The sequence below is a fragment of the Harpia harpyja genome, chromosome 16, assembly GCF_026419915.1.
Source record: "Harpia harpyja isolate bHarHar1 chromosome 16, bHarHar1 primary haplotype, whole genome shotgun sequence".
Taxonomy (NCBI): domain Eukaryota; kingdom Metazoa; phylum Chordata; class Aves; order Accipitriformes; family Accipitridae; genus Harpia; species Harpia harpyja.
The window spans coordinates 30,240,851-30,250,875 of record NC_068955.1 but is presented as its reverse complement, the minus strand read 5'-3'; the positions used below and the strand labels follow the sequence as shown (position 1 = coordinate 30,250,875).

Genomic DNA, 10,025 nt, shown 5'->3' with positions numbered 1-10,025 from the left:
CCACGGTCCACATTGGAGCTAGGATAGATTTTTAATTGGTGAAGGAGACCGTTTTTTTTTTTTTTCTGCTGGGGGCTCCACCTACCGCCTCGGTATTTATTGCTCTACAAATTGTAACTTCCTTCTCGTTAGAGTAACGGGCCGGTCGTAAATCAGCGCTGGGGGCCGGAGGAGCGAGGGGCAGGCGCGGCTGCAGCAGCAGCAGCAGAGGCGTTGGACCGCGTAGTAAAATCAGATCCTGATTCACAGCAGCATTAAAGCTGCGTCGTTGCAAAATGTGTGTTCGTAAAGTTTATTACAGGTTAAAGTTAGTATTTTTAAGGGGGAGGGGGCTTTCAGAATTATGCATATTTTTTCCTCCACTGTTTACCTTTATGCAATACCTAAATAGAAATATGCGTTGCTTTATCATAAAGATCTTACACGCGCATATCTGAATATATGGTCCTTCTCCGAGGGTAATCAGTTAAGTATACAAGTGCTTTGTGTGCTTACAGCGCGCACGCTTGTGAGGATAAAAACATCTGTCTCAAATACTCACTTTTACCCAATGACTTGCCGGGAGAAATGCTGGTTTTATGGCTTCACTGCAAGAAGGCTTAGAAATATTCCGTTAGCAAGATCAAGCATAAAGAATAACAGATACCTAACATGTTCCATTTAAAATCACCCATTTCGAGCGAATTAATAGATCATTATCGGTTGTAATTCTAATTTAGTTACATACGGTCTAGAGCCTATTCTCCCCTCCACATTAAGTAACAGACTCAAACTGCTCTCTGATTATTACTTTGGGGCTACAAGAAGCTTTGGGGCATAATTAAAAATATTTCCAGAAAGAATCGGTAGACCACATCTGACGTCCCACCCCCTGTTAGAATTTGACCACATCAAAGGGACCCTTTTTGTTTTCAAAAATGGTCACCAGACAACTTAAAATATACAAGAGTGGGCTTATGTTTTATTGTATAGATGTCTGACTAGAGCAAAACGACTTAAGGTTGCTTGCTATTCAGTGTTGTACTAAGTGAGACAAGGTAGCTACAGCCCTTTGATATTTCCGTGGAGGTTGCATTCATTTCATTTGAAAGGGAACCATTAATGATAGACCTATAAGTGTTCCCCTCCCTAATAAGTAGAATACACATCGCTTGGGAAGCCTGTCTGTGTCAGATGCCCAGGGCGGAAAGATTTGTAGATGATGGTGCTAATTATGAAAATGTGATCAAGATGGAAGCAATTTGAGCAAAAGTCATTAACGTGTTACTCTTCCACCCACTAGTCTTTTTGGTTTATTATTGCGGTGGGAGGCGGGGGGGGGGGGGCGGAGGATCTTGCGGGATTGTTTTTTTTTCAGAGCACTAATGAAAAATGCCCTGCAAATCCAAAATTGTAAAATGTCAGCTGCACATCTACAGGGCGTTGCACTAGGCTCGGGACGACCTGAGATTTACTCGAAAGAGATCGCTTTAATTACTGAAAGTAATTATCTTTTATCTCGCCTTCGCACGGTGCCGGTGAAAGCATCTTTCGGGAGACTCGTGGCATGTTCAGAGATATTTTTCTCCTACCACTTTTGTCTTGTAGGTCGTCAGGACCGTAGGACACGGTTTGCGGTGCATCCCCGAGAGGAAGGTTTTTCAAAGGGGTTCTTGTTTTACGAGAGACTGAAGGATTTGGCCCGCAAGCAACGACACCCCCCCTCCCGCCCGCCCCCTACCCGCATACACTCCAAGATTGGGGTCCTGCATGTTTATGTTTTCATATTTTTACGTGGATACGGTGCTTGAATTATTTTAATTTCCAATCGTTTACTTTTACTAAATATACTGGAACTACATGACTGCCTGGAAGTGGCATTGCAGAAGAGCAGCAATAAAGAATTAATTGTACAAACATTTATCATCCCCAGATCAAACTCTCCCTGTGAGGCTGGTAGGGCTTAACTTGTGGAGAAGAAAAGGGGGAGGAAGGGGTGGTAATGGCGGAGAGGGGTGCTTGTGGGTTTTTTATGTGTTTCCTTTTATTCCAGACGACTATATAATGAAAAGCCTTTTAGCCTTGGAGAACTACTAAATATTAAGCACAGCTTAAAATAGAGAGTAGCTTTCGAGATCGTTTCGTCCTCCTGCCATTCCTTGTAGGAAAAGGTCGTATCCCTTCCCTTATTTTCCCACTAGTAAAAGCTGCCTTTTTTTAAAAAAAAAGATCTCTTCAACGTGTAAGAAAATCCTCGTGCTCTACATAGGAATGTCTTTAAAAAATATTTTATAGACCTCTTCTTGTTCACCGATTCCGGAAAAAAATATATTGATCAAGGTCAAAAGCTTGAATTCTGACGTGACTCACTTCAAAGGTGTATTTGTGTGCCCTTCAAGCACATTAATACTAATTATCTCTCAAACACTTCCCCAAAACTCCTACTGCCTGTTTCAGATGCAAATCTAATTAACGAGCTGCCTTTGAGTAGCACACAGGGACAGCGTAATTCACTGAGTTGTTGAACCTTTTGCCTCCTTTTATATTTATTTATAGGTAGTTCCATCATATTTTGAAAGCGTAGGCAGTCGTGTGAAGCTACATGGTAGCGAGTGCAGATCTGCTACAGCTAATGAGACTTGCCAGGCACCAGAGTTAAGAAAAAGGATTAGCTCCGACTTCTCGCAAACGCATTCGGGGACGTATATCATAACACTTGCTGGGCCCTACTTTGTCTAAGTTCATTTAGAAATGACTAAATCTTGAAAGACCTGTCAAAATAATGCATATTATTTGTAACCGTGAACCGATTGATTTAGTAATAACTGTTTGCTTTCACACACACGCACACACCCCCCCACCCCCCCAAGCCTCCCCCCCGCCCCAGCTGCGGCAGGCGGGCCCCGGGCTGAGCAGGGGGGTGGCGGTACCCGGCGGAGGATCCGCGGTTGCACCGCGCCTCTCCGCGGGGCCGGCAGCGGGGCGGGAGGCGACCGCAGCCAGCCTCCCCCCTCCCCGTGCGGGGGTTGTGCGGGGGTGTGCGGTGTGTCGGGGAGAGATGCTGTGTAATTTTATCCACGCTGCGCTCTGGGAGTTCACACGAGACTGATACCTTTTGCCTCCTCTGCTTTGGATCAATTGGTCGCAGATCAGGCTATTGTTGCAGGAAGCTGCTTTTATTTCTATGCTCCGTCGATCAACTATTTTCCCCACAGTCTCTTGCCGAAATTCAGTGGGTGCCTCTCTCTCTCTGTCTCTCTCTCCTTCTGGCTCTCTGTCTCTCATGCATGCCGTCTGTCTATCTGGAAACCCAAGGAGAAGGCTGATCACGGCAGCTCCATCTAATACAAACAGCTGGGACTCTTCGGTGGCCTTTGCTGATGTCTATTGATTTAAGTAAATCTGAGACAGATAAAAGGGCCGGATCGAGGCTGATAAAAACTTGCCGATGCTTCGCGGCTCGAAACAGTGTGTGCTCTGCAACTTTGGAGTGCTGCTAGCAAGACGGCTTTAATGGGACCCCTGGTGTCATTCGCTCCGAGCCTCGATCTCCCCAGCAGACTAAGCGCTGCGGCCATCATGCCACAATGGTTATAATTTGGATCTTGTTCCTGAGTTTGTTGCGGGAGCCCTGGTTCCCAGGGCGGGCCGCGGGGCTGCCCGGGGCCGCCGGAGCCTCCCCGAGCGACCCCCGGCCCCGCCGGGATGCGGGGGGCCGCGGCGGCGTCTACGAGCACCTCGGGGGAGCGCCCAGGCGCAGGAAACTCTACTGTGCCACCAAGTACCATCTCCAGATCCACCCCAACGGCAAGATCAACGGCACCCTGGAGAAAAACAGCGTCTTCAGTGAGTACCGGGCACACCTTTCCCCAGCCCGCTTCCCCCGGGTGTGTGGGGAGAAGGGGGGGGGTCTCTCGCTCGGACCAATTGCGTCCTGCTCCAGCATCAACGGGCAGGCGACGGTGGGTACCGGGACGGTGCCGGACGGGGCGGTGGCGAAGCCGCTCCAGCCTCTCCTCCTGCCCGCCGCTGCCCCGGGGCCGGAGGAACCGTACGGGGACCGGGGGCACCCCCAGCCGCCGGAGCTTTCGCCCTCTCCCCTCGTCGGGCTCGGCGAGACCTCGCCTCGGCGTTTCGGGAACGCAGCGCCCGGTCCGCGCCCTCGCACCCTCCGGCTCCCGCTGCCGCTCCATCCCCGGGGGGGGGGCTGGCGGGCTCGACGGGGCAGCCCCCTCTGCCCCCGGCCCGGGCAGGGGACTCCCGAGAGGGGTCCTGCGGGGTACGGGGACCCGGCCGGCGGCGGAGGGGCTCAGCCCCCCTCCCCGGGACAGAGCGGGACCCCCAAACCCCAAGTTCCCCCCCCGACGGGGACCGGGAACCCGCCTTGCGCAGCCCGTCCAGCCTCTCACTTGCCCTCGCTCGGCTTCCCACGCCAGCCCTGCCCCAGCCCGGAGCGCTGGGCAACCGGTGCCCTCCTCGACGGGCTGCAGGCTGCCCTCGCCTCCCTCGTCCCGGCCCAGCTTGTCTCCCACGGGGGGGGCTTGAGCTTCCACGGGCTAAATCACATCTGTCCCCTTTGACATGTGCCGGGGATCGGCGGTAATTAAGATGAAACGCGATATGTCGGGAGTGAGGGGGTTTGTGCGAGGGCGGCAGAAGGGAGGAGAGCGGGGCTCGGGGCTGCCGCTGCCCCGGGGGGAGCCCCGGGGGGAGGCCCGGGCACCCCCACACCCAGCCCGGCCTCCGCCCCGGCCCCGCCACCCCAGGAAGCGTAAATCCCGCCTGGTGATGGCACACAGAGATAGGAAGACCTCAGGGATCTGTCTGAAGTCCATAAAGGAAAACCACTATTTCCTAGAGGAAAACCCCCTCGCTATCAAAGCCTGGAGGAGGCATCCTTCAGCAGCGAACCGGTGCCTGATTCAAAACAGCTGTACCAAATTCTCCCAGACACGGTCAGGCCAGCAATCCAGCTCTCCAAAGGGGACAGGCCCCGGCTCTGCTTTATCGTTGCCGAAAGGCAGCAATGGGTTTGGGTGCAAGGGTCACCTCTCGCCTCCAAACACGCAGAAAGTACCATGTCATCGGGCCACAGCTGAAGAGCTGAGAGCAGAGTTTGAGCGAGCCAGCTAGAGAGCCCTGCACATACAACACATCTCCCAAGCCATTTGTGCCTCCTTCAGCGTTGTGGCACCTTTGGCTGGACGTACACATTTTGGCAGGTATCGTGCCAGCCTCACCGGTGACACTCTTCTTGTGTTTGAGCCCCCGTCTTTGATGACCTGAAAATCTCCTCCCTTTTAATTTGGCTCCAACAGTCCTTGTCTGGAGGGCTACACTGACCTCTTAAATGACAAGTTCCTTTCGTGATTATATACATGGCTCTTCTCTAAAATGCAGCCAACTCACTCTGTTTTACCCTCTGGAGACCTCAGCAAGGGCTTTGTCCTGAAATGGACAGCTTTGTGACTGGTTTCAATAAGTCAAGAGCTCTTGTGTTCCTAAGCATTAAAGAGGATTTAAACTTTTTTATATACATATAGGATTAAGTGAACCTCTAGTTCAGTGTCAGATTTCTTTCATTTTTGAAAGAGTTCAATCTCAATCAGACATCTAGGGATTTATTGTCAAGCTTGTCTCAAACAATTCCGACATCGTCGTTGTTTTATATTGTTTCCAATAATAGTCTTCTTTCATTCACCTGATTGCATTATGATTTTGGTGTCAGCTAGTGATAGCTATGAAATCATACTCTGCAGGTAAGCAGTCATTCAAACGTATCTCGAAAATTTACGTGTGATGGGGAGCAACAACATATCTCATAATTGTTTCTATTTCTAGGTATTCTTGAAATAACTGCTGTTGATGTTGGAATCGTTGCCATCAAGGGCTTGTTCTCTGGCAGATACCTGGCCATGAACAAAAGGGGCAGACTTTATGCATCAGTAAGTTTTACTTAAGACTGGCCTGCCATTTCCTATGGGGAGAACAGGTTCAGTGGGGAGCACTGATTTCTTATAAATAAACATTTATAAAGAAAAGAGTAATGTTATAACAGATTTCTGTCTGGAATTGTTACAGGCAACCAATCAGTATATCTTTAAAAGTGGAAAGAAGCTGTGTTCTTACTTTCTTATTGCCTGTACGGCCAAAGGCAGAATTTGGCAAAGGTATTTCACACAGCCAAAGTTCTGGGCAGTTGGGTGCACTGATAAAGACCTCAGGACCTAGCCTTTGCAGTGCAGAATGTCCATCTCTATCCAAAATTATCCATATTTATATTTGATCTTGGACACTGGCAGAGGATATACACCTCAAAGAATATCCGGAAGCAATTGAGCATCTCTGTTACAGGAAAGCAGCCTACTGACGGGAGCTTCTTTGCACAGAGCATTTGGTTGGGCAGTGAAAGAATTTACAGGTACTAAAAGGCAGGGCTATAGCAAGGAAAGGAAGTATGAGAAGGTGCAAGAAGATAAAAGTGAAAATAAACACCTTATTTTACTCCTTTGACCTCATTTTTTGTCCTGACCTTTGAGGTAAAATCTGGTCTGTGCTGATATTAGTGGGAGTCTTGCCTTTTCAGCCCAGCCAATATTTCCCCTCAGTGAATAGAACACTTTAGCTTAGAGTTCTTCACATTCAGGGACATACTAAGGCCTATTTGTCAGTGTGTCTACTATTCACATTATCTACCTACTTGAATTTCTTCTATTGTCTTTGATTACATCCCTAGCAATCTTGTGATCTCTTACTGTGTGACAGCTATACTGTGCAGTTTCTCCAGGAATCCTGTGGTATGGAAGCAGATTTGAAGAGGGTAAATATGGCTATGTGAAATCTGCTTCCTCCAAATAGTCATTATGTGTAATTCTGTTGATTTGAACAGCATGATATATCCTTGAGCAATGTGAGCTCTTTCCATGTAAATGCAACCTCGGTAACACAATCGACTCAGTTGCCTCTCTGGTTTAATACATTTTACTCCACCTTTGCAAGAATGTTCTGATGGTGTTTACAACCCAGCTTCTGTAATGTGTCTCATGTGATGCACACTGATTAAAGGGCCTGTGTATAAAGGTGGTGGTTCTTTGCTGGTGCAGGGAAGCAGATCACAAACAATTTTGGCAAAGGAAAATGGAGCTGAAGTGGAATGAGGACATAGTAGCTCTGCTGTGCCAGAGCTCAGGCTGGCCACTTCTATACTTCCAGTTAATATTCCGATTAAAATGGGCATCTTTTTCAATGGAGCTCCTCCATCAGCTCAGAGCCAGCGTCTGCCCCAAAGAAATGAACGGGAAGGATGAATTTTCAAGTTTTCTCATCTTTCTCTCTTTCTTGTTCAAAATAGGTAAGTTTTTCCTCCAGATTAATTAAACTGAATTAAAATAAGGCTAAACAAATTCTGAGCAAAAAGCTCCTCTCCTGGATTGGAGAAAAGCCTAGAGTAGGGTAGCCCAGAGAGTCCTTCTCTCCTGGATTTCCCTTTCTAGCGTGAAGAGCATCAGGCCATCCTGAAGTTTGTTCAGCTGTCACGTGCCAAGGAACATCAGCCATTAAAGGTTTCTGTACAACTAGAAAAGATGATTTTTGCTGTTCCAGCTCAAGTTTGAGAGAGGCTGTTTCAGAGTTGTGTTTCAGAGCTGGAGGGACAATCCAGGAAAAGCTATTCAACTCAGCTTTTTTCACAGAAGCAGCAAGGGGTGAGGGCTCAGCTCAGGAGAAACTTCCTGGCTTTGCTTGCCTAGAAAAAACTGACCAACAACTTTACTGATACTACAGTTCCAGGAACCTGTGCAAGACCCCCATTTCAAATAAGACTGACTTCTCTGGGGATAATTATACAGGGAACATTTTATGAAATAATATTAGAATAACTCTGTTATCCCTTGGTTCACCAATTTTCCCATGTCAATAAAATAAGTTTGTTGAGTCTGCAGAATTCCTTTGTGTCTTTAGCAGATTGTGAAAATCCTATGGGTTTATCCTCTGTGATAAACCCTCTACAACCAGAACTGAGGCAGACAGCAGGACAAATCTGCCTACATATGGTAGTTGCGTGGGTTCCAGCACCACAGCATATGAAAACCTTGTCCTTGCAAGGAAGGGCACTTCCGTTTTACAGCTGTGAAGCTGAGACATGTGGAGTCTTTTAAAACCTTGTTAAATGCCTATCAGCATTTCTGGTGAGTGAACAGCATTAAAGACATGTTGTTAATGGAGCCTATAGCTTTTCTGGCCCCAGCCTGGCTACCTATGCCCTTTCCTATGTCCTCCAGAGAGGCAATGCGAAATAAAAAACCTCTGTAAAGACCATAGTAGCCGTTCCCCACCGCCTCTGTGCCTTACACGCATTAGATACTGAAGTCTTAATCACACAGTTACAGCAAAGATGATTTTGTAGTTAAGAAAAGATGTACAGTGTGGGAGGTCCTTTATTTGCACTGTTTCTACTGCTCCTGGGGAGGAGGAAGGAGTCGCTTGTGCCAGGCTTCTGCACGGTTTCCTCTCAGTTGAGGACCAGATGAAAAGGGGCGAATTTTGACAGATCATGTAAAATGTGAGCACCCAGGATGGGTGCGTGTTCTCCCTTACAGTTTGTGATAAAGGAGCAGCCTAGCATTTTGGATGAACACACTGCTGGGCAGGGTGTACTTTGATTTTGTTTCGATGAAGCAAACAAAGAAGCTTCATAAAGGTGGTGTTTACTGCTCAAATATCTGTAACAAACTGGATATAAAAGACTGCAGGTGTATCTAACTACTAATATACCAATTAAAGAGCCACATTTTACATTAAACTGTAGGATTTTATCTTTTTAATAGATGTCAAAGGTTGATAGGCAGCAATTAAATCATCTGTCCAGTTCACAGGCATATTTAGATCCGTAAGCTCAAAAAAAATTAAATTTACAGCAGAACAATCAGCAGAGCTATTCATTCCTATTCACATGCCATTTTTTGTTTTCAAATTGTTTTTTGGCCTCTTTCTGTCTCTGATGCACAGTGTATGCTCACACTGCTGACAGGGAGCACCCTGTTGCACAGCAGTTCAGGGTCAGCGCTCCTCTCCTGCTTGCCTTTTGTAGCACCGGTCTCAGTTTTTCTTACCACACGTGTTGCTGTCCTTATCCTAAAACTGAGTAGTCTTGCTTAAGACTTTAGTCCAATCTTACTGAGGTGGAAGAGAGCTATTACCCGTATAGTCTTTCTTAAACTTTGTCATGTTTGCTTTACAGGAAAATTATAACGCAGAGTGTGAGTTCGTGGAGAGGATCCATGAATTGGGTTATAACACCTACGCGTCCCGTCTCTACCGGACTGTACCCAACAGAGCCGGCACCAAGCGCAAAGCCAGTGCAGAGAGACTCTGGTATGTCTCAATCAATGGGAAAGGACGACCCAGAAGGGGCTTTAAAACTCGTAGGACACAGAAATCGTCTCTCTTTCTGCCCAGAGTATTGGATAACAAAGACCATGAAATGGTCCGACTGTTCCACACAAATGTGAAATACCGAGAGAGTCTCCTGAAGCCCCCAAGCAAGAACCAGCGAAGAAGGAGAGGACGCTGATGGGGATGGGGGGAGCTTGTATGGGGGCTGGAAGTGACTGAGAATCTTCAAAATACTACTAAAAAAACTAACAGCTGTGATTGTATGACAGGCATTAACACGGACATTTTTTATACACTGTATAATATAATTGAAAGTCACATCACTTACTTCTAGCTATTGTAGAATTATTATCTGTGGTAAAAGAGATGTGAGATAAGGCACATTCAAATGTAAAGTAGTTGGATGTAATAATTTTGTCAATGACTTTCACATTTTCTTTTCTAAAAAAAAAAAAATCATTTTCATTACTAGTATTTTCATTCTAACTCGCCATAGGGTATTATCTCAGAGACCCTCTCCTCCCAGAGCGTGTGAATATTTTACACTTACCATTTTTGTGTCCACAGAGAAGGTATAGCACTTTCATAGCTCTTTTGGCAGTTCCTCATAAAAGGCTACATTCCTATTTTTATGGAATACAGGAGTTAGAAAA

General features: G+C 47.0%; 1 protein-coding gene across 1 annotated transcript; it reads left to right on the top strand.

The window, feature by feature from the left end:
• The first annotated feature begins 3,071 nt into the window (after positions 1-3,071).
• Positions 3,072-9,806, top strand: FGF3 (fibroblast growth factor 3). Its single transcript, XM_052811405.1, has 3 exons — positions 3,072-3,825; positions 5,821-5,924; positions 9,218-9,806. Exons 1-3 carry the CDS (start codon positions 3,567-3,569, stop codon positions 9,548-9,550), a joined length of 696 nt encoding a protein of 231 aa, XP_052667365.1. The 5' UTR covers positions 3,072-3,566; the 3' UTR covers positions 9,551-9,806.
• The last annotated feature ends 219 nt before the right edge of the window (positions 9,807-10,025 follow it).

What these genes read in the sequence shown, in the direction of transcription:
- FGF3 (XM_052811405.1), top strand. Translation starts at nt 3,567, where the DNA reads ATGGTTATAATTTGGATCTTGTTCCTGAGTTTGTTGCGGGAGCCCTGG. An exon ending in GGAGAAAAACAGCGTCTTCA is followed by an intron (nt 3,826 to 5,820) that starts GTGAGTACCGGG and finishes TTCTATTTCTAG; the next exon opens with GTATTCTTGAAATAACTGCT. An exon ending in GGGGCAGACTTTATGCATCA is followed by an intron (nt 5,925 to 9,217) that starts GTAAGTTTTACT and finishes TTTGCTTTACAG; the next exon opens with GAAAATTATAACGCAGAGTG.